Source organism: Polyodon spathula, chromosome 12 (genome assembly GCF_017654505.1).
Source record: "Polyodon spathula isolate WHYD16114869_AA chromosome 12, ASM1765450v1, whole genome shotgun sequence".
Classification (NCBI taxonomy): Eukaryota; Metazoa; Chordata; class Actinopteri; order Acipenseriformes; family Polyodontidae; genus Polyodon; species Polyodon spathula.
The window spans coordinates 5,399,185-5,424,305 of NC_054545.1; the positions used below are offsets into that span (position 1 = coordinate 5,399,185).

At 37.4% G+C, this 25,121-nt stretch overlaps 1 protein-coding gene across 1 annotated transcript in view; it reads right to left on the reverse strand.

Moving 5' to 3' along the window:
- The window catches only part of LOC121324004 (steroid hormone receptor ERR2), a 70,419-nt gene extending 52,808 nt beyond the window's left edge, over positions 1 to 17,611 (reverse strand). The window contains exon 1 of the mRNA XM_041265371.1: positions 17,544 to 17,611. Coding sequence (XP_041121305.1) covers positions 17,544 to 17,545 — 2 coding nt within the window. The 5' untranslated portion in view covers positions 17,546 to 17,611. The remainder of the gene's footprint in view (positions 1 to 17,543) is intronic.
- Between the last annotated feature and the right edge of the window lie 7,510 nt (positions 17,612 to 25,121).

Consider the following 25,121-nt stretch of genomic DNA (forward strand, 5'->3'; position numbering starts at 1 on the left):
AGAAACTTGTGGAAGAGCAGAATAAAGCATTTCAAGTATTTCTGCACTTTCGGTTCAGATGGGTTTCTGCCAGCCTGCTCTACTTCGTGCTTCTTCATTGTTTTACCTATTGATGTACTGTTGCCATGCATACCAATACACAGAATCAAGTCGCTTTTTCTAAAGCAAGGTTTAAGGAAGTAAATTCAAGAAGCAGGAAATATTCCTGAAAGTGTTGCACAAATACTGCTTGGTTTCCCATATATATTTAATGAGTTACAGTAACTGTAGAGATCACTGTCATTTATCTCTATGTGTGTATGGGTAATTTACTTATGTATGTCTTTATGTACTTATATTCTTAACATATTTACATTTCCGAACAACAATACAAGGTAATGCTACAATACATTCAAATAATATGTATCTACAGACCCACTATTCCTGCAAAACCTCTTACAAACTGGAGGGTTTTAAAGGTGTATGTGTATATATATATATATATATATATATATATATATATATATATATAAACCTGATGTTACAGTATGTCACACAGAAATCTTTAGCTGTGATAAACGAGGTAAGTGTGAACAATCTGTCTTAAATGTGAATAAATGTTTATCACAAAGCTATACTAGATTACATGTAAACAGTGTGGACAGAGATGGAAAATAGGAAACCTACAAACAATAAAGAGACAATAAACAATACTTCCCTGTAAACACATTGCCGTGTTTATTTTAATTGTCTGAGAATATACAGTCCTGTAGATGCACGAAAAACAGGTTTTACACAATTAACTGCTAACTTAGTGGTTCGGCAATGTAATAGATACTGCAGTCTGACCAGAACCAACTAAGCAATATCATTTGTATGCAGAAAAAAACTTGGGCTCTCACTCAGTGTTTTCAGATTTAAAGTATTTCACCAAAATGTTCTGTGAAAGAATACAAATATGAAGGAATTGTGCTAAATGGTATATGTTTGAGCTTTATATACATCAGCTTTTAATTTCCATTTGAAACTTGAATTAACCCTAAGCTTGAGAGACGCCTTTGCTTGAAGCTTTATATACATCTTTCTTAACATCTTCCATGTCTATACAGACACCTCCTCGTTATCCAGCTTTACCAAAATAATGAATGCATAATTAAACAGAGAAAATGGAGAATAAAAGCCGTATCCCCTGTGCTTCAATTCTGTGTCTTGTTTGTTTTATAATTTCCTTATTTATTTTTACTTAATACTAAACGGAACACTGCAATTGAATTGATTACCACACCCCTTCAACTTTAAATTAATTAGAGGGCAGGATTAATTTGAATATGTGCTCTAAAACATTAGTGCTGCCAAGCTAAGCTTACTTAACCCGCCTGATAAGTCTACTGCGTACTGCCTTGATTGATACAATACACAAATCTGCCAATTTCTCTGATTGTATGGCGAACCTTTACGTTCAGCTGGCTGCAACCAGCCCCTGGATTGTATGTTTTTAGTTAACCCAATTTTGATACAGAATACATTTCTTGCAGGCTCTGAAGTCAGTGCACATCAGTTTTTATATTTACTTACTTACCCAATGTGGACAGGAGGACTAAGTGGTTTTTGAAATCTTTGAATGGACTTTGGAGTGCCTCTGTTTTTTTTTTTTAAAAGAGCTCGCAGCATTGGTGGGACTGCAAGCAGTAAATAAGATAAGGATGTCTGATTCATGGGAACTGACAGGAAATCTATATGCTGCAATGTTTATAATCCAGCCATTACTACATAGCCAAATGAAAGAACAACAATCCAATAATTTACTCCATATTTACCAGAGGCAGATTTTCAGCTTTAAAGGTGAAGTGCAGCTATACTGGCTGGAAAGCGAACGCGGTGGGCTAACAAGCTCGAACGTGATGGACTGAATTACTCAAATGCGCTAGACTAATGGACTGTAGTGTAATAGACTATATAGGACGGTGCAGACTAAAGGACCCCAGTGCTAACAGTTCTAGGTTACAATGAGACTACAGATAGGTGCATTGGGCAGCTCAGCTGATTCACAGAACAAAGTATGCTGGTGCTTAACAGTAGAATTGGCAAGAAGAGAAATGGCATTAGTCCAGGCTATGTTCATGTTTCATTGGACACACTATTCTCTTCTTCTTTTCTGACTGAGCCCCATTTTTACAGCTGAGAAATAATATTTGCTCAAAGTGGTTTTTGAACCCAAGGATTTGACTGGTTTGCATTGCTCTTACCAGTACTAAAGAACAGCATTTTGACAACATTTATTAAGCATCTCTGTGTATTTTCACAAGCATCCGGTAATGTTGCTGTTGTCTCGTTAACAGAATTCACATTTTTTTAAGTTACGGAAAATGTATTGGTACCACCCACTTTGCCCTGTGACCTTATACATCTGTATAGAGCATGTAATAGTGAGACACACATATTTGGGTTTCGCATCACACTCTAAGCTAACCTCATGCAACATACAATACATCCATTCCATCCAGCTAGCCGGGCACTGGTGTGGTGAACAGAAATCCTGCCGTTGAATTGTCTGCATTGAAGTCAATGTCGATCCCTGTGGCAGGGTTATTCTACTGGCTACGAGATTGCACTGGATATGTACTAGCAAATAGAATATGCATTTTGTATTCACTGCCTCCCTACTGATCTTACAGAGACTGTAATAAGTTAAAATGTCAGAAAAAAGTAACTACTCTATGAAAGTAACTACTGTACCTATAACACTAAATTCAACCAATACAATGCATAAAGATGATAAGGTTTTTTTTCAATATGTACATAATGTACTGATTTGTATTTATAGTTCTCTTGCTATTTGTTTTCATATATATGTGATGCATGTTGCTGTCAAAATATAATACACTGTCACAGTTTTGTATGTGCACCAAAACTTGTCACAACAGAGTTTGGTTTTCAGTCATACTTTATTAAATACACCAAACTCTGGCGAGCAAGTTGTAATATTCTATTAACGTCATGTTAATATCATATTAAGTACAAGTATAAGATGGCCATCACCTGTTTTCAAGACAAAAAGGAACTAAGGAAAACATGCAAGCAACTTGAAAGGAGACAACCCACCCACTGCTTGGAACTATCACCTCCAAAAACTCTCCACCTCATTTCCATTCCTTAAAAAAAGAAAACCTTCCAACGAGATGGCCAAGGTTGACAAAAACAAAATGCTTCCCCCTTTACAGGGTAGACTATCTTCTAGTCCCTTCTCCCCAATAGATTGACTGTTTACTGCTGGGCTAAGAGCATCGTTCAGCTGGTGTTTTTCTGATGTAATCTCTTCTAATCTAAAAGTAGATATAGTTTCCTTCAGTTATAAAAACAAGAAGCTGACGTAGAATACAGGCTAATTAAAATGCCTCTATTGTAAGAGCCATTCCCAGTAGTTGCAACGGGTTGAATTGCATGTGCAATCTGAACGTTCATTTAGTGCCAACGTGTACCTTCAAAGAAGCTGGATGTTGATTGTGTGGGTCCTGCTCTTCTCCTCTCTGTTTTACAGAAGGTTGATCTTGTTTTTGAAAAGTGAAGGGGCACTGTCCTTATCTGTCAATAAACTGTAATTAGATTTTGGTGCCCGATAGCGTCAATTGGTTTCTAATCTGGCTGTCGCCCTGGACGTGTGTAATTAAAATCCTGATTGATAAAAGAAGCAGAACCCCGCCTCCATCCCTACCTACCTGACCCTTCTAGCGACCTCTTTATAAAACAAAACAGATATGAGGAAAAGCCCGAGGAAAGCATCACATGTTATTGATCCAGGCTCTCTGTGTTTCTGCTCTGGCCATTCACACAATTGCTTTATAAAGGAGGGTTCTCGGCCGCCGTTTCTGTTTAATTAACATCTCTTTGAGCAGTTAGTTTCTTATCTCTGGACGGGACCTGCTCAACTAAGTGTTTAGAAGTTGGATCTGTGAGAACCTGACCATGCCGTTTATGAGGACACATCTACAAACACTACAAACCCTGGACCCAACAGCACCAAGCAAAGACAAGTAAATGTAGCAGGCTTGTGATTACCATAGACAAAAAACAAACAAACAAAAAAACAATAGGATCTAAGTTGTGCCTGCTGTGCCAGGGTCTCTGTAACACTAAGCAAGAGCTAGATCACGGAGGGAATTGGATGTTGACTCTATATATTCCACCTTGGGTCCCCTACACCAGTCACTTTGTGCTTCAGTCACTGTTGAATAAAACAAAAGCAGTATCCTAATGGAATCTAATGGGAGCGCACAGTTAAACCTGGGTGATCAGAATTCCTTTGTTTAAGTCATTGCCAGGCTGATCATCACTTTATCACGAAATATATTTTTTAAAATCAGAGTGGAGTTATCCATCAGGGCTAATGTGTCCCTATGCCCCCTGCAGTGTCACTTTCCTACCAGTTGATCAAATGAATTCATGTTAAAAAAAAAAAAAAATGACATGACTGCTCTGTACAAGGCCAGGTTACATGTGGAAGGTTTCCCACTAACCTGGGTGTCTCTTAAAACCCAGAACTGAAAGGAAGAGAACCAGGTAAAATTGATAAGAAAGCCTTTTTTTTTACCCCGTTCTGTGGTTAATGTTCTTTCTTTCCCCTCCTTGCCAATACAACAGCAGATATTTCATCAAACTGTTCCGGCGAGGAGTTTAAACATGGCAGTCACTAATGAGGAGAGAATTACTGTGAGTTTAATGCAATCAGTGAGGAGAGACCCCCGAGGCGATCTCCAAAAAACACCTTTATCTCTCAACGAACGACTTCTGAAAATTACAGAGGCTGGAAATACACACACAAAAAAGAAGAAAGCACTCTGCATAATACACTAGATAAATAAAACTGTTAGGCTTTCACTTGGTCCGCGTGTCCCATAGGACCCCAGGCTTGAATCCTTGCCTCAGTAGTATTCAGAACTAGAGCCTCCAGCCTCGGCTGTCATCATCTGGATACAGATAGTCCAGCAGGGAAAAAAGGACCCCAGCTCAGAAGGAACAAAAAAGACCTATTATACCACCCAACCCACATAGAACTCATCAAGCTAGAGGAAAAGCCTTCAAAGCACACAGAAGACAATGGTTTTGTTTTATGGTACCATTCATTTCTGAGTAGAAGCAGGGACATTGCTGCAACTGGGGTAATCAGCTATTATTATAAAGATTATTATTATAATACTAACCCAGATAAGTTTTAGTGGTTAAGGGTTTCGAAATACGATATGAGGCCTGTGACCTTTGTTAATCACAGGTTAAATTCCAACATCAAAAATTATTTTTATCTGTTGGCTGTGAAAACCTTGGGCTTTTATCTCAAGCCATACTTTGAGGATGATGGAAATACAGAACTAATGAGATATTTACACAAAATGGCTGGGTTACAGGATTGTCCTAAGGAAAGGGTTACCAACATCAGTCCTTGAGGATAAGTTCAGGTTTTTATGTGCAAACAGGCCCTAAATGTGCAAAATATATTTACACCTCTGTCAGTTCACATGAAAGACACTACTTACGGTATACTAAATTTAATAAAGCTGTTGCTTTTTCTAGGCTAGATTCTAACAAATGCCTCCCCGGGTGTGATTGTGACCGGCCTTGTTTGCTGTGCAAGGCTGCTTTTACAGTGCACTGCAGCTGCTTCTCTGGGCCGAGGATAAACAGAGGACTTCACTCTCCAGTGCTGCCAACCTGGCTCCCCTCGCAAGAGCTTAATAAATCACAAATTAAAAGAAAAAAAAAGACTGTTCCTGAGAGCAGTGTTCCAAGGACTGATTTACCCCTTAATGGAAAGCAAAGTTTCCAAAGGAAAACTTCCATTGAGCACAAAATTACTTTCCTTAGTTTTCCAATTTCTAGGGACCTCACAGAGATTAAGATTGATAAATGCTGGCAGAACAAGGAGCAGCAGTGTCAGGTTTTACTCCCACGTTTCCTTTAGGAGGCATCTTTTCCAGTCGGATACATGGAATAATCAAGCAAACAATCTGGGTCATGAGGCCAAACAGGTTTTATACCTGTTTAAGTCACCTTAAGCATGCAAATGCATTTGAATCACATCCACTCTACTTATCAGATATTAGAATGAACACAGTATATTAAAATGTGATAGTGCTTGCAGAAGAGGAGGAGGGCTTGCATTCCAGTTCGACTGACTCAATGGACCCGATTCTGAAACTGCAACTAATTTAAAGGAACAAAATATAACCACGAAGAAGCAGTTCAAGGCAGCTTCTTGCTCGCTTTGTACCATTTGAATGTGCACTTGTTTCAAAGTAGACTTAATGTGTGCCTTTGGAAAAGTCCTAGTGGAAGGAGAATGTGGTGAGAGTATTTCTATATAGCAAAATAAAAACCATTACTAGGTGAAAAGGAGGATCAGGATTACTGGTACTGAAATTTCTTTCACCTTTTTACTCTCAAACTGCTGTGCTAAAGAGGCTTCTCTTCAGAAATGACAACCACTTTACAACCGGATAACAGGAAAGAGCCATTAGGGCGCTTCATAGAGCCACTGGAAATCACAATTGCGGGTTGAGTTATAGGCTATTGAAAGTGATCACCACAGATTGCTTGCTTACCAGCAACACAGAAAGTCAGCTTTATGGAATCCAAACAGACTCAGGCAGGAGGCTGTAGCAGGTTCTCCCTTCCATTAACTCCTGGAACGAATGCTCAACCCTCAGTGACTGAATGGAATTCTTACAGTATCAGCGGGCATATTTCATCCATGCTTCATTTCTTAATAGGCATCATGTCTCAGATTTACTGAGGCTCAACTTATATATGGAAGGACAACTGAAAAAAATGGTTGTAGTGGTGCTATTGTGAGGTTTACAGGTAATTACATTTCATCTTTGTTTGTTTTCACATCGATAAACCTGTAGCCCTGGTGTTCACATCGTGCTTTTCTTGAATTACAGAATTACTATTTAAGGAATGGATTGTCTAGGGTGTGTCTTCATTTTGGACATGTCGTAGCATGACAAGTAAAACATAATTTGTTAAGTTGGAATGGCTTTAATTAATTAAAAACTGCTTGTTCAGATTTAATAAATTCTGAACCGTACTTTTTAAAAAAACATTCCAGGCACCTGTGCCATCACTAAAACTTGCCTTAAATATATTAGCTTTCACTGCTTGCACCTCCACAGATCCCAGACCGGTGTTAAGTACACAGTGCTATATCATTGCAAATGACTGCATTTTTTGTTCGGCTTCTTTCAATGATTAAAAATGTATGTTGCCACGAGAGGCTTTCATGTGGAACTCCTCTGAAAATGATCTCATTAATATTCACCTCCTTGTCCCTGTAAAGCTTTAAGTGATAAATAGCAGCAGGGAGGGGACAATGAAGCAGTTTTATTTGATAGTTCCTTATACATCATTCAGGCACATTTTTTTGTAGCCACAGCCATAGATACAAAATGTCAGAAGTCTTGTCACGGGAGGTTCCCAAAATTGAAGTGCACCCGATTCCAGAGACAGTGCACGCAGTGGGCAGCAGTATCCAGCTGCTGTAGTGAGCAGTAGGTAACATTAATGGAATTATTTTAAACCACGTCATCTCGTTCTGTTTTATCTGTCTGGTGACCAACTCAATATATAGCATGTTAAAATGTACACTACCTTATAAATGGAAGGACAGGCAGATGATTAAGCCAACTCTACCTTAGATTGAAATTTTATAAAAGCAGTAGGCATAAATTGCCACGGAACACCAAAACGCAAAGAGTATAACAGCAGTGCACATTTTATTATTATTATTATTATTATTATTATTATTATTATTATTATTATTATTATTATTATTATATACTCTGATTTTCTCCCCAATTTAAAGTCCAGTTATGTTCCTTTATCACAGCAAATTCCCCACAGAGCTCAGGAGAACTGAATGTCCTCCCAGGAACTGAAGAGCGGATGTCAGTGAGCTACAGGCCTCTGGAGGACAAGGGCCAGCCCTGCAGGTGTCCGTCTGAGCTCATCAGCCACCTGGCCAGTAGGGTCCACTGTACCGAGATGAGGAGAAACAGTCTCTGCAGGTTTTGCCTCCCGAACCAGCAGGATCATCAAGGTCATTGTGATGCTCCCTCCAGAATCCCCAGCAAAGACAGCCGACTTCTCCAGCCAGGAGGAGAACCTGCATTCCCCTTGACCGTATGACTCACCCTGCACACCACAAAACCGTGCTTTTACCAGGTGAGCAACTCAAGGACCCCAGTGTTCACTTTTCAACATTAATTTGATTGATTTAGCAAATCTGTGCACATTCCACAATTCTGTTCTATTGTACTCCAATACTCTAATCTGTGAAAAGCTGTGCTTCACTATAGCAGGTGTCTGCAACACTGAACGAACATTATATTTAAAAAAATAATAATTTACAACACAGATAAATTGATTTCTGTATCTATTTCTGTGTCTGGTACAAAAAATTATAATTTGCAATGGTGCCATATTTTGCTTTGTGTAGCGGAAAGTTTTATAACCCGGGGCAAATTAGAAAAAATGTTTGGCTGTGAAGCATGACAGAGTTATTAAAACAGGTAAAACGTCTCACTGAGGGATGTTACCTGCTGCTCTCACTCATCAACCAAGCCATGAAGTGAACAACCCCATCCGCACGCCATGACAGCCAGGACAGACAGACAGATATATCGATTTGTTTTTTCATGTGTTTCAAAATACAGTTCTCACTACAAACACAAAATCCAACAATTTCCAAATAGTATATACTGTATGTTATTTTAATTCTGCACATTGAAAATCTTCAAATTGTATTACTACTGTTAGTTTCTTTTTTATTCTACTGTGTATCAGTTGATTGTTTAAAGTTATAAATCCACTGAACATACAACAGCTTCATTATACAGTCTAGGCTCCTAGTGCTACTTTAACACCATTAAATCCCATAGGCATGCACCCGCATTGTTCATTGGACTATTCAAAAGAATACCTAATTAGAACACCTTGAGGCTAAGCTACACCAAGTAGTTTTCAAAAGAAAAGCACAACCCAGTGCTTCTGGACTAGAAACTCACTATTTAATCATATGCACCAAAGCAGTGGTGCAAATTTTGCAGTGCACTAGAGCAAGCTTTTAATAAGTCTGTCCATAAAGGTTTGTTCATCGTTATGTTAAATGTCCGCTCCTGACTGTTAAGAACATAAGAACATGAGAAATGAGAGGAGGCCATTCGGCCCATCTTGCTCGTTTGGTTGTTAGTAGCTTATTGATCCCAAAATCTCATCAAGCAGCTTCTTGAAGGATCCCAGGGTGTCAGCTTCAACAACATTACTGGGGAGTTGATTCCAGACCCTCACGATTCTCTGTGTAAAAAAGTGCCTCCTATTTTCTGTTCTGAATGCCCCTTTGTCTAATCTCCATTTGTGACCCCTGGTCCTTGTTTCTTTTTTCAGGTCGAAAAAGTCCCTTGGGTCGACATTGTCAATACCTTTTAGAATTTTGAATGCTTGAATTAGGTCGCCGCGTAGTCTTCTTTGCTACAGTTGTTAAGCAAAAGTAAAAGCTCAATCACAAACATACAAACACAAATTAAATACAAATATTTACACAAATCAGGGGACAAAAAATATTTGAAGCATAGCCAGATATCACTGAAAATGTATCACAGTATGAGCATATTAGACCAGTTTCAGAAATGTTTGATTTGCCTTCCTATTTGCTCCTTCCATAGCTCTGCTGGCCCTTAGATGATGCATGTGTTTCCCCTCAGAGGAAAGGGGTTTCAATTGTCAGGTCTTGTAATATGACCGGGCAGTCGCTGGCATGTTTCTTGTACAAGCTTCCCCCAGTCCTGCCAAGCACACTAAAGACTTTCTGCATGGACTCAGCAGCAGCCAAAGTCAAACACACATTACAGTTATGTGTTTTGAGGAGGCAGAAAGCACAGCCTGATTAGCTTCTATCTAAAGCTGTTGCTCAGCTAGTATTGCCATTGTTTTCTATAAGGAAACCCACAGCGGGAGGGATCCTAATTAACAATCTATTCATTTGCAGTAAGAGCTCCGATTTCCAAAAGCTTGTTTTATCACGCCGTGGAGCGATGTCCAGGGATTTGGAGTGGGATAATTGCCTTTGCCGCAGGCTGCAGTAATCTGGTCGGCTAATTCATTATTTTAATAAGTTAGCCTCTCCTTAGGGGTCTCGTGACTGCGCAATGGCAGGCTTGACGGTAGGCCTCGTTATTAAGGCAGACTTTTATGGCGACGTCTGTGCGAGGTTAATAACCATTATTAGCCTCTCTCTCCAGCCTATAATTTCTCGTTTAACGGGGGTAATTCAAATGAAACCTTGCAAGCAGTTAATAATCAACCTCTCAGATACCAGGGTAATCCCTTTGAAGAATTTAATTCGTATTTGACAAAGTTTATGAAAAAAACATAAAGGTAATATTTAAAGTGGTTGAAAAATAAAATATTAAATAGAAGGAATAAGATTGGGAACAAAAAACAATGGCACTGGGTTAAAATCGATGGTATTTCATGCAGTTGCAATATTAAAAATTCAGCTGTTCTGATTCAGTGGGGCCGAGCTGGTTGTATTGTTTGTAATTCATTCTGGTAGGCCTCATGAAAGTATATGAAGTGACTACAGCTGTTCTGGAGAAATCTGCATTTTGTAGAAGTTTTATTCCTGCACACTTATCCTGCAGTTTTACATTTAGATGTGGAGGTAGAGATCACAACCAGCAGATCAGTTAAGATTCTCGGGTGAGAATGCGAAGACTTCTTGCCCAAACATTTATCATTGTACATGCACACTTTACTGTCAACATTGCTTCACGGTGAATTAATCAAATTTGTTAAAATCGTGAAATAAAGTAAATGAGGGAGCACCTGTATCTAAATATACAACGAGATATACAAATGTAGATGTAGATATAAACAATCTAGTATGGACATCCACAAAATAATGTTGACGTGTTTCTTGCATGCCTTTTCAACAGTAGCATGGTTCAGGGTGAAGATCTGTGTTTGGAGTATGTGGTGAGCACTGTATTTAACAGAAGCCATAATAAAGACACCGATGCGTAGCTGACATCCACAGAAACTTTTCCTGATGCCGAGCAGGCTTTGAAAGTCATCATTCCCAAGGAGAAAGGGAAACTGCAGGATTATTAAGCAGATTGTGTTCATGTTTGGAGAACATAACCAGGTCTGACTTGATTACTTTAAGTTTAATCCACTTGCACATTGTGAGTGCTCTGCTTCCACGATCTCTAAGGAGGCTTAGGAAGACGTTAAGCCTCTCTAGACTCTCTGCTTCTACACTGGAGTGATAGAGGATTGGAGACTCAAGAATCAGGAGCCTAAACTGTCTCAGCAGACTGATCGGATGAGAACTGTAGACAAGCCATAGCTCAACAACTACCAGGCAATAGGAAGAGAGAAAATACGATTCAGAAAAAAATGTAAAAACAAAAAGGTCAGCTACTGATTGCCAAAAAAAAAAGACTCTCTTTTAATTATTTATTCAACTAAATAAAAAAGCAGGATTCAATCAAAATTATCGCACCACTTATTATAGCAAAGCAATGCAGAACAATGTTATTTAATGGCACTACAGAGCTACTTTGACTATATTGTACTTGTCAGATGGCTACTCTGCCTTTAGGTTTTGTGCTCTAAAGTTGGACGCATGATCTGCAGTTGATGTGGGGTAGTCACAGTCCATAAAGTTCCCATGTGATATTAATTATCTAGTACACTATTAACTACTTTATGTCCATTTCGACTAGCCAGTTGTGTAATAGCTGCTCGCTCGTGACGCAGTCAGCCTTAGGGGCGTATTAAAGAGAATGGATTTTCAAAATCAGGAACACCAGCTGTGCTTACAGAACTGTTATCAAATCAAATGCCTAATGAGAATGCCACCTTGTGCAAAATCCACTTGTAACCGGTTATATATATTATATATATATCGGTGTTGTAGCATCAGTGGTTTACTTCGGGGCTCCACTGGTGTTTTCTGCTGTTGTGCTGCTTTGACGTGGGAGGAGGCCAGGCTTGTCATTTAGTGGTCTTTGGTTCACGGTGATCAGGGTCTTCAAGAACTTTTGATCACGGTAACTCAGGGTGAACTGTGCATGGGCAGCTGGTGTGAGGTGTTGTGGTGGCTAGTCCATCACATTTACCCAGTGGTTCTCAACGGAGGGGGGGGGGGGGGGGGGGGGGGGGGGAGGGGGGGGGGGGGGGGGGGGGGCCCTAGGGGGGAGTATAAAGCAGGTCCCCCCGGGGCCCCCCGGGGGGCCCGGGGCGCTTCGCATAAAAAAATCTATATTTCGTAATATATATATATATATATATTATATATATATAATATTATAGATATAATATATATATAGATATTCATATATATATATATATATCTATATATCTATAGATAGAATAGCTTATCTTAGATAGATAGATAGATAGATAGATAGATAGATAGATATCGATATAGATATAGAAAGGCCATTAAAAACCCTTTAAATTGATGTAAGACATGGTCAGATAAACAATGCACGTCTGAAACGCGAAAAATGCAGAGTAGGAACATGAAAAAATGTTTAAGACTTTTGCACAGCAGTGTATATAGATATGTGTGTATGTGTGTGTGTGTGTGTGTGTGTGTGTGTGTGTGTGTGTGTGTGTGTGTGTGTGTGTGTGTGTGTGTGTGTGTGTGTGTGTGTGTGTGTGTGTGTGTGTGTGTGTGTGTGTGTGTGTGTGTGTGTGTGTGTGTGTGTGTGTGTGTGTGTGTGTGTGTGTGTGTGTGTGTGCTGTATGCACTGCAGATAGGTAAGGCAGATATTTATTGTTGGGTAAACACACCATTTTCATTATTGTTGTTAATGAGCTGAATAACTTATACTGGTATAAAAATATCTGTTATTAAGAAAAATGTGAAAAATATGAAAGTAAAGTTGTTCAAATGCAAGGTTCGTAAAGCAATTTAACAAGCATTCAACCATAATGCGGCCAGGTGTAAATAAACTGCACTGGTTTTTGGATGTGCACTCGGGGTAAACAGAGCCATGTATTTGTTATATTACATTTCTACAGAGAAGGCAGTCATAAAAGTTTCCCACAGTAAAATCATAGCAAAGTGTAATAAAGCATAGTGAAAACATCGTAAAGCAAAGGCAAGCATTGTAAAGCACAGAGAGGTACGGTAAAGCACATTTAAAAACTTGGCAAACCAATGTAAAGTATGGTAAATGCAGAGTAAAACCATTGGGGAAGCATGGGAAAACTACAAAGTGACTGTGGTAAATGTTTGATAAGGGGGGATAGGAGTGATTAGTTGATTTCCTTCTTTTCCTCCTTGAACATGCCTCAAGCCTGCCTGGAGGGCCCTCATTCCTAGGGCGTTAGGGAGTCTCCATACCCTTCCAATCCCTGGCCTCTATTTTGAGACTGCCTGCAAAAGTGCCCAGTGCCAATTGTGCAGAATGTCTGTGATGTGGGAAACTGGCCACCGAGGGCTTGTGTCATGCAAACATGGTCAAGAATGCATACTGGAGATTTTCAAGCTGGATAATAAACAAGGTCTGATAGTTAATGTATATTTCCTCCTTTAAGGGGGTACTTTATTTCATGTATAATTTCTATATATTGAATTACTTACCCATACAATATTCCATTGTGTGTGTTTGGTACAATTTTCTATTGCTGTTTCTGCTTACATCATTATTTGCCATGCTTATTAACTATCCCAACTATACATATTGAAATGGAAAGGCATGGTAGCATTTCTCTGTGAAGTGAACCCCATCAGTAGAGCATTATGAGCGACTGAGCCTGTGCAACACTAATATACTTCCCCACCTTAGAAAAGTCTTTTCAGAAGCCTTTTTGTGCAAGAATAAAAAAGTAGAGATTTATACAGAATACACACGATAGACTATTAAACAGGTAGAACTGTAACACAATTATGTAATGAAGACCTCTTGGTATGGAACGTACTAAGTTGTTGCAATTAAAGGCTCTAACATCATTTCTGTACAACAGTGCTTCTCCAGAGTGTGTCGTGAGCTTTGCAGCTACATTGCTGAAATAAAAATAGAACACAGGGGCTGCAGACCTTTGTGGTTCACCCCAGGCCACTGGCTGTTAGTAAGAACAATTTACATAAATTCTGTGAAGATTACAATAAATCAAGTGCAGTAATAAACGACATTAATGCACCCGGGTAACACACGTTAACAGCTGGCACTCAATTATTGTCACTCACCACACAGATAAAACACAGCTAATTCTCACATGTATTAGTTAACATGCTCAAGTTGCCATGTGGAAAGTGTTTGTTCACTATCATTTCACACAAGTAACAACAGTGTGAGCTGTTGACCTGAATATACAGTATGCATTTATTAGCTTAAAACTTATCGTTAAACTGGAATAAAAGAACATGAGCCAGCTCTGTTTTTGATGTCTGCGATTTTTGTTTGTCTCAAAGCTACTTGGTGTAGCAAGATTTATTTAGTAATCATTTAGTATCTTGTCTTAGGGTGATTTGTGGAAGCCCAATATGGGCTAATGGTCTGTCTTTATTATAAATTGCACAGCAATCTGAGATGCCACACAAAAGCGATATCTGTACCATTTGCACTGCATTGTATTAGGTGATGTATTTATTTAGCATGGCTCTTCCTTCAGTATTTTTTAATATTGAGGTTAGATCTTTTGAACAGTATTAGAGTGAGACCACAGGAACAGTCACACTGACCAGGGCTGGCTCTGTGTATCACAGTTGGTGTAAAGCAGCTGGTTATGCCACAAATAACAGGACCTGCGAATACTCACTGACAGCCTATAAAGGAATTTGATCAATAAATCCAGAACTACTGAAATACACGAACATTCCCTGTGGACTTCAGAGAGCCTCGGTCAAAAGCCTCACTGTCATAACAGAATCTCAGTGATCAGTGATACATTAGGAGCCCCCACCCCCACTGCAGAATGTCCTGGTCTTTAGATATTAAAACTGATGAACTATTTCCTCAATGATTGATGAAGGTTCTCAGTTCCTCAGGGGCTCTGACTAAATGTCAGTGAGAACGCACAGCAGAGTTTCAGCTTCTACATGGGGGGGGGGGGGGGGGGAGGTTTGAGAAGAAGAGTGTTGCTAAAGTGGTCAATGTGATAAATGTGGAGGTGATTGATGATAATACTGTGATGGTTATTATTCATAAAAATTTTAGTGCCTGCTGTTTGTTTCAAAGTAGCATTTTAATGGTAACTTGAATTAACTGGTCACCAGCGAAGGTAATTGTGGGTAGTTGTGTACATGTGGGTCAGAACCACAACTTTTTTTTTTCACTGATAATCACACGTTTATCAACAGTCAATCAATCAATCAATCAATCAATCAATCTTTATATTATATAGCGCCATTCATAGTGGACCACCATCACAAAGCTCTTTACAAGATGCAATAACAAAAAGAAAATCCAAAATCATCTAAATACTTAAATACAATGATTGATATTGTACTATTTGATGTAGATTATGCATATAAAGACCTATTTATGTATGTATGCTTTTATTTATATATGTTGCTGTACATCGCCCCCATCCCCTTCCCCCAGACCCAAACAAAAACACACACAAATACAATTTAAATAAGCCATTCAGTTAACTGCAACTCTGATGTAAGGTATGATTAAAAACATTACAATACAGGTTATTTTAATGTATGTACAATCTAAATATTTGGGTTTTATTTTTTTTTTACGTTAAATTATCTTTTGAACCGTACCTTGGTTTATTTTTTATCCTGTGCTATACCCAGAGGGGTTTTAACTCTTTGTGCAGTTTAATTTTAATCTGATGCTTTCTGTTAAATGTTTAACTTAAATTCCGAGCCTCATAAATATTCCAAATCACTCGCTCCGTGTTTGATGAGGAAATGAGCTTTTTACACAGTACAAATCCCCAGGCAAGGAAACAAACTCTACAACTTAACTAGCGCAGTTATACCTGCAGAGCGCAAGGGCTTCTGTGATGAAATATTCCGAAAGCTGTTCTGTACGGGTAGAAATCGGCTTACACCAATACCAATAATACAAACGAATAAGTTAGATCTACACTATATAATTATCAGCATACGCATTTAAAGTTCTCCTCTCAGCAGCCTTCTCGTTTGTACCCCTTAACTCGTTATTAAACTGTATTTTAATAAGATGCACGTTTGAAAAGCAGTATGCCAAGAATAGCTTATAAACTGCATTTACGCTGTTACAAAAATACAATATATTTCTTTGTACTTGGAATATCTCAATGTCATTTATTCTCAAGCATGCATAACGTTTGGGTTTAGCATCTATACATATTTATCTTTCCAAAATGTCAATCAATGTTGTAAAAATGTGTGTTTAATTGAAATGTCTGACTAATAATGCATAGTGTCAGCAGCTACAAGTTAGAAAATTAAAAAGAAAATGCACGTGCTGTTTTTTTTCTTTTCAGCAATATTAAACTACAAACGATCGAACCATTTCAAATTTCCAATGTTATTCCACTCAACCACAGAATCGAATTTTGTATACATTTTCAATTGAAAGAAATGCATAATATTATTCATTTCAATTCGTTCACAATTAATACGATACCCTTTGATAAGTAATTGAAACTGTTTTATGTTATAATCTATATAAAATAAAGTATTCTATTTCAACTTTTTTGTTTGTTTAAAAACACTAATACGTTTCCCTTATTGCTAACAGCAAAACCATTTTTTCATCAGCTTCGATTAGCCGATAACGCAGCATACAGTTATAATTGTTCCTGTTAATAACAGCACATACCATAATGCCTTTTACAAGAAAAGCAAACACACCATAACACGACAACCTCTTAAATATCGCCTATCTGCTGCATTGCCCATTTTCCCTGTCAACATTAAAATATGAATATTAAAAGTATATAGGGAGACAATGTTATTTGCACAATTTACAATACGCTGTAAAGCCTGCTGAACAGTGAATATGTCCGAATTTTGATAATAACTAATTAAACAGACAAACATAAATAAGCAAAATAATCGTTTGACCCGTTCCCCAATAATTACTTGTGGCAGCAAAAGTTAGTCTATACTGGTATGGTTCAATCAATAGCCTATCATTTTATTGTCAACAGATCATAGTTACTATCTCACAGGTTGCATTGCCGCTAAGCAAACAATGTATAAAACATATTGAATACAGTCTGACCTTAAATTCATTCACACACACACACACACACACACACACACACACACACACACACACACACACACACACACACACACACACACACACCTGTACATAAAGTGCTTATGACCAGCTAAAGACGTTTAAATATTTCTGTTACATGAAAATCAGGAAGAAGCATAAATACAATATTTCCCATTCTCTGTCAGTGGATGTATTTTCACTGAAAAAAAAAAAAGATAATACATGTTTTAAAAACTCGACAGTCTTAACCATCGCGTTTGGGAAATGCAATATCCCTTTAAGATGACAAAAGTTACCAAAGGAACAGTGTTGTCCCCAGTTACTTACATGCTGTGGGTTGTAAAGGTGTGTTATGAAGGTTCTTTGAGGGGTTGTTCTCAAGCTTGTGTTTTGTTCCTCTGATTGGCACTCCAAGTAACTCTTTGTCTGATTCTCTCAGTCCTTCTGCACTGTCTGTAGCCTACCTTTCACCAATGAGTGAGGACAGAGTCCCCTGCAGCCTATAAATAGACACACCGGCACAGTCTCTGTCATTGATATAACGGGCAGATGACAAAGAACAGATAAAGTCACAGCGGGGGGAACAATATCGCTTCAATACAGAACGTTATATTTAGTTTAAAAGCAATACTGATTTGTTGTACACATTCATGGCGAAATAAAAATCATAATCTAACATGCACATTGCACTGGATAAAGAACAAGTATTAAGAACAGGTTTTGGGGTATAACACAATTTGAAAATTAGATAGTTGTCTATAGTTTAAGCTATTTTTAGACATTTTGTCTTCAAACATCTTAACAAAAATATATTTAGAGATTTAAAAATGTCCCATCCAAAACTGATGCAAGGAGAAAATCAATATCAATATCTACAATGTAAACATATAACATAAACATATAGATTGGTTTAACAAACAAACAAACAAACAAACAAACAAACAAACACATTTGTTTCAATTACAGAAGACCCTTTCCACTTTTATGACAGCACGGACAATAGAATAACTGGAATTAGTGCATGAATATACAGTGTGATAAAAATACTGATAGAGTGGTACATGCTTCATTGTGTTTGCCCTTGAATTAAAAACCTCAGGATTGTGGAAGAAAATCAAACACCTGCTTCCTTTTTAAAAAAATATATACATTCCAGTACAGTGTCTCCGAGTATGAGCATCTTTATTGGCTGCATTAAATAAATAAATAAATAAATCAGATTCCAGGCAGATTCCCTGAGAGGCACTGCTGAATGGGAAATATATATTGACACAGAGGTGAGATTTGAAATTCTGCTCTCACTGAACGACCAGACAGACAGAGGGAACAAATTAGAACAAGAGACACAAGCAATGTTGAACTGTAGGTATTTCTTTACACCAATTATCTAGAATAATCTAGGCTAGCCCTTTCGATCTTCTGTTGTGACCGACCATGGTGCTGTTCTTGCAGTCTCTCAGGTGACCCCACCCCATCTACAGTGTGTTGTGTTTCATATACAGTAGATCTTCATTTTCATATTTTCCACCATGGTCGATCACATCTAGTGGCCCTACAGTACAACTCACAAATCCAACAATATGCTATCTCTTTATCTTACATTTAAATGATACATTACTGTATCCATATTTGTTGGGTGAGTAAAATACTTGCCACTTTCCCTACCCTTAGATTGAGCACTTACTAGAGGCTTTATCCTCTAATGGTAATGAAGCTACTATTGGAACACTTCCAATGCTTCCTTGTTTCCCCTTGTTATCGGTGGTACAGTTCATATACTCAGCCACATTGGTCTTTTGGTCATTAATCTTCAGTGGAACTTCGGTTTCCCATCTGTTTATTGTCTGTGACCTTTTTCTGTTCCTTCAAACAATGTCGCATCATCCTCAACACCAAGGTCTCACAACTTAAATACTTTGCACATTGCCCATTACCCATTGTGCAACAGCAATTGTAAAAAGTGACTTTCTGCAAAGACACTGCATACATGCTTTCTACTGTATTCAATACAGGTACATTATGATTTACTTTTATCTTATTAATTTTTTTCAGGAAGGTGTTATCCTGTGGGCATGAGGAATTTGACTTCTTCATACAGGAGATGCTCATTTAGTTCTGTTAAAATGTATGCTAACAAATATTTGAAAACACTGTACACTGTAAATTATCTTCAGTTCCTTCGCTGCCCATAACTTTGTTTAATTACATTTCTATATACAAGCTTGGCATATTGTTTTTAAGATATAGCTTAATATAGCCCAATTTTCTCTCTAGAATAGTTTGGATAGTTGTCAAGAAATACAAATCTTCGATATCACTACTAATTCACAAAAAGTCATGTTGGACATCATTAGAGAACACTGTAGTGTACAGTACTGTAGGCTGAAGTCCTTGGAGTAAGATCAGGTACAGGTTTCACTAGGGATTTCCTCACAGTGATCAAAACCATATGCAGCAAGCAGTCACAACATTAAACCTCCTCCCTTGGTTTTAACATATGACTTTTTTATTTTATTTTGCAATCATTTGGAAGCAGCCTGCCATGAAAATGGCTAGGATCTGAAATCTGTTGTTTCATATTCAAAAAAAGTTATAGGTACAACAAGCCCAGGACTTGTTTAATTTGTTCCCTGAGGTGTGCGAATGACCTTTCTGTACAACACTGTAAATATTGAAATCCTCAATGCTGAGGTAACGTTGTGCGGCACAGGAAATCTTATTGCTGCCAGACAAATGTAAATGAAGGGTCTAGGATTTTAAAATCCAATCTCTTACCCTTACTGTATTACTTTTCACTACTCCCCTTATGTTTGTGCATATGTTTTTCACTTTAAAAAGTGTAAATCTTTCCCCTTATATTAGTATGACAAAATTCTAAACTCTGGTAACACTATGTTTTGAATCTAAACTCCTTTTCTTACAGATATTTATGTATATTTTATTTTTTATTTATATTTTCATGTTGACTGCAGCAAAGTCAATGTTCCTGCCACAGTTCATGTCCTGTGCTACACACTTGTGCTCTACTGTATGCTGCACATACTCTAGATGGTAAATGAGAGTAGTCTGGAAAACTAAATAACTCCATAACATACCTCCATCAACATGTGCAGAAATATTGCATAACCCTCTGTACAGAATTCGGCCGTATGCTACTAAAAGTGACATCCAGCCTTCCTCTTCACCACTGTTCACCTTCCACTGATGGCTTTCAAACATGGCTGTCCCCTAGATGTCCTTTAGGGCACCTCTGCTCTTATAGCAACCACAGCAGTCACACTGTGCACAATGCAAGCAGATTGCGTATAATAACCGTTAGAGACCTTTCATTTTTCAATGTCAGCATTTTCATGGATAATTTTGGCATCTTTTAAGAATATAATTCCTTTAATATGAGGATAAAAATAAACCAGGTACTCGCAGAAACGTTGTCTTGGGATGCTATAGTCAAAGTTTGTGAGGAATGGTATTAACCTTTATCTATACTGTTAGCATACTCTATTTTTAAAACAAAAAAGTGCCTGTAACAGTATTAGACAGGGAAGACAGCTAAAGGAATGAAATATCTGTGTATTAGCCAAACAGGAAATTTCAAGAAGGAAAAGTCAGACATTTAAAGGAAAATCATATACTAGGTTCATATGAAATTGCTTAACCTGTTCAACCAGACAAGCATGTTAAAGCTTTACTAAACACATGTGATTTCTGTACCAACACAATTCGGGACTTGGGGATTGCTCCCACAGTAATTTCACTACTCCACAACTGGAAAAGTCAGTGGAGAATAGTTCTAGTTTCCTAGATTCTGCCATAGCATAATTTGCAAACCAGATGGGCCAAGAAGCAAAAGAGCCATATAATCATTCATTCTGTTGTTATTTGCCAGGAAGAGTAGAGTCATCCCACAGACACTAGCCATTGCAAATGTTGTTCACATTGAGCCTTTATTGGGAATAATCAGGCAATATGGTGCCAACCATGCTCTCCTTTTCCACATGGTCTGTTCTTGTTATTTTATATCTAGTTTGTCTTTATTAACCATCAAAACCTGCCTGGGCATCAAAGCTGAATATACATAAAATGTGAGACATCCACACAAATCCATCACTTAATCTAGAAGCCTTGCTTGCTCCTTGACCTAAAACATTAGATGTAGACTTCAAAGACCACGATTAGCATTAATATTACCTACCTATATATATATATATATATATATATATATATATATATATATATATATATATATATATATATATATATATATATATATATATATATATATATATATATATGTAAAACACACACATCTTTACAATAAATTATATTAGCATTTAAAGCTTGAGGTTTTTTATAACATTTCTTCCTCGTGTAATTTAAAAGGTCTCTTTTTAAACTGGAGCTCTGTGGCCACTACGGTAGAGTGGGACTGGGACTCTGGTCTTACTCCTGTTCTATTCATGGTTCCCATCCCTTACCTGACGGTTTTCATGACATCTCAATTATTTACAGTTTCAGCCGAGGAGGTTCTCCAAGCAGTGGCTTGGTGCCAGCTTTGTGTCTGTTCAAGGTGTCTGTGTGGGGATTGGGGATTTCATATTCTGAGGGGGAAAGGTGGCTGCAGAAGCCTATGAGGGTGGATGCTATTTTATTAAAAGTTTTAAACAGATGCCTGTACTTGTAAACTGCAACCACCACCCCCCTCCCCCTCCTACCCCATTCAAAAATAAACTGTGGAGCGAATGAATGCAATAACATACTAACACAACTTTATAATTTACATTGAATTAATACTGCGCAAGTGGCTTTGTTGTAATGAAAAGTTATTATTGGTAATGAAAATGTTTGCATTGTAAATAAAACTCTGAACCACAAATACTGCTGCTGATTTTCTATATTATAACATCAATGAGAGCAATGTTTGGCATTTGAGAATTAGGTCTGCGTCAGCACCAACATACCATTGATAGAAATTGCTCTCATCTTTTACAGTCTAGCCTCTGTCCAGGAATCACACCTTCAAAATCCCTTGTTCACGACTGCATTAGACAGACTGAATTTTTTTCCCAAAAGACACAGTTCTGCAAGTGTCAACCTGGCCATCACTTGTATCAGTTACATATAAACTTGATCAGGGCTGCTTAGAAACAAGCTGAATCCCAAAGTAGTTTTCTCTTCATTTGAATTGAAAAAAAATGCAGTGTCTTTACACAAGCAGTTTTGCAATACAGGTCGTTACATTGTTACTACACTGTAACTATACAGCTTAAAGTCTAAGAATGACATTGTTACTAAAATAATAGAGAAAACGAGTTGGAACATAATTACAGATGAGCACTCTCACTTAAAGTGTTATCACAAATAATAAAATGCCTTAAAATGAGTATATTAATAACTATTTCAGCAGGACAGGAGAGAGAGAGAGAGAGAGAGAGAGAGAGAGAGAGAGAGAGAGAGAGAGAGAGAGAGAGAGAGAGAGAGAGAGAGAGAGAGAGAGAGAGACAGATGGTGGGGATGATTGGGGAAGGGATGAAAGTGAGCTGAGGGGTACAAAGTCGTAGGGTTTAGAACAGAACACTACATGAGCTAACGGCTAAAAATGTTGGATTAGAGTTTATAATATGTGTCAGTACAATTATTCCATTAGTATTAGACATGGGCTAACATATTATATGATTTCCTATTGAATAAGGAATTAATTATCACTTCAATAAGGACTATGCCCCGTGACTTATTGCTTTTGGGTATTTGACCTTACTTTAGCATGGTTAATTTGCACAGCAATTTTGCAGTTTCTCATGCTTTTTTCATTCTTATATTACTGTATATGTTAACCACATCTTATCATGCTAACAATGGAATTCACAGCGTTTTACCATTCTTGTCTGCGATTTACTATAGTTGTCTGGAGTATAACATGCTTTCATTGTGTTTTTATGCTTTAAAACACTTTGCTAACACAACAGTGTTGCTGATTTGGATAATAATGGGTGTTTTATTTCATCTTCCTGTGTAATGTATTGTATTGTGTAGCTTCATATGAGATTAAAGTATAATCAAGTGCTGACTTCTCTTATTTGGCCACTGGTACAGTATATATATATTACTGCATACATATATTATATATATAATATATATATATATTATATATATATATTATATTATATATAGATATATATATATATATATATATCATATGATATATATTACATATATATATATTATATATATATATATATATATATATATATATATATATATATATATATATATATATATATATATATATATATATATATATATATGTATGTATGTATGTATGTGTGTGTGTGTGTGTGTGTGTGTGAACTTTAGAGAAAACCAGTCTCTCTGAGTGTCCAAATTAAAAGTATTTTATATTTTTTATAAACCGATGGTTTTCTGTCTGTTTCTGCCCTTTTGTCTTCAGTAGTTCTTCCCCTGTCCTCAATTCCTACAACTACATACTGCACAGTTTCAATGTATATCCAACATGTAGTCTAATATGAATTCATCAAGAAGTGACACTTGTTTAAAAGTCTGCCCCAATGAATCCAAGCCTGACATTTGTAACTTGACAATTTCTAATAAATAGAAACACTCAGCGTGGTTAAAAACGGTTATGGATCCAATAAATACCTGCTTCTGCAGCAGTCCATCACACATCCACAAACTCCATATCCATACTGTAGTTGTTTTTTTCTTTCTCTCTCTCTCCATGTAGCTAATATTTCTAATTTACCATCTCCTAGAAAGAGCGACACAAGAAGCCATAAATTCCCTTCTAATTCCAAATAATTCCGATTACATGGACGAGTAGTTTTCAATCAGAAAGATAATCTCAATGATAGATGGTTGGATAATTGGCTGTCCGTGCGACGTAAATATTGTGTCGTTCTATTAATCTCGCCGAATGAGGTGTCAAACCTGTCACTCATTCATCAAACCGAATTATAAAGAATAAATAAACGTGAGGAGACAAGTCTGTATCCAAGCAGCTGATAGCACCTCCGTTCTGTAATCAGCGTTTAGCAAAGCAAATAAAACCGAGTTGGTCACGCTCGCCACAGGCAAAGGGGTTATTTTTGTATTGATTAATTCATTTCTTTATTTGGGTTTATCTTGTATTGTCTTTAACATATATTTTTATTTTTTTGCTGTAATATTACAGAACGCTCTTTAATTCCTCTGGCAATCCTGTTATAATCATACGTCCTCTTTGAAAGCCACTGTCATGAAATCAATGTATGTATTACCTGTTTTCAGGGTTAAAAGCCTATTTTTCCCAGCTGTACAGGCAATTATATCTACCAGTGTACAAACCAGGTTAGAAACCATGGTGATCTGGGATTGGTGGCCTCAACTTCTCCTGCCAGCCTCGGCATACCTCTTACCAGTTGTAGAGCTTCCAGAGACCCCCTGGCAGACACCAATGGACTTATTTTATTAACCTGACAACCTGGCAGAGCTGACATAAATATGGACTGTCACAGAAATAAAGCAGTTGCGTTGTGAATACTTTATTTAAAGAGGAACCCCATGAAACTTAGAATCAAAACTTTGCTTGGTTATCTGCATTTACAGCACTTCTTTGTTGCATTTTTTAAAAATGATTTATTATTATTATTTTTTTTTTTTAAATCATAATTGAATATGTAGCAAAAAAAAAAAAGAGTCAAAGTAGCAGTCAAAAGCTTATTGGCATGATTCATATGCTTGACATGCATTTTCAATGTCAAAAGAATCTTTTGCATGACATTCAAAAATAATACAATAATGTCATCTTTAATGAATGACTTTATTATATTTAGTTAATGTAAATCGTCCCTTCAGTAGAATTCCAATAGGGGCTAATAGTTCTCATAATGGACGTAACAAACCTTGTTATAT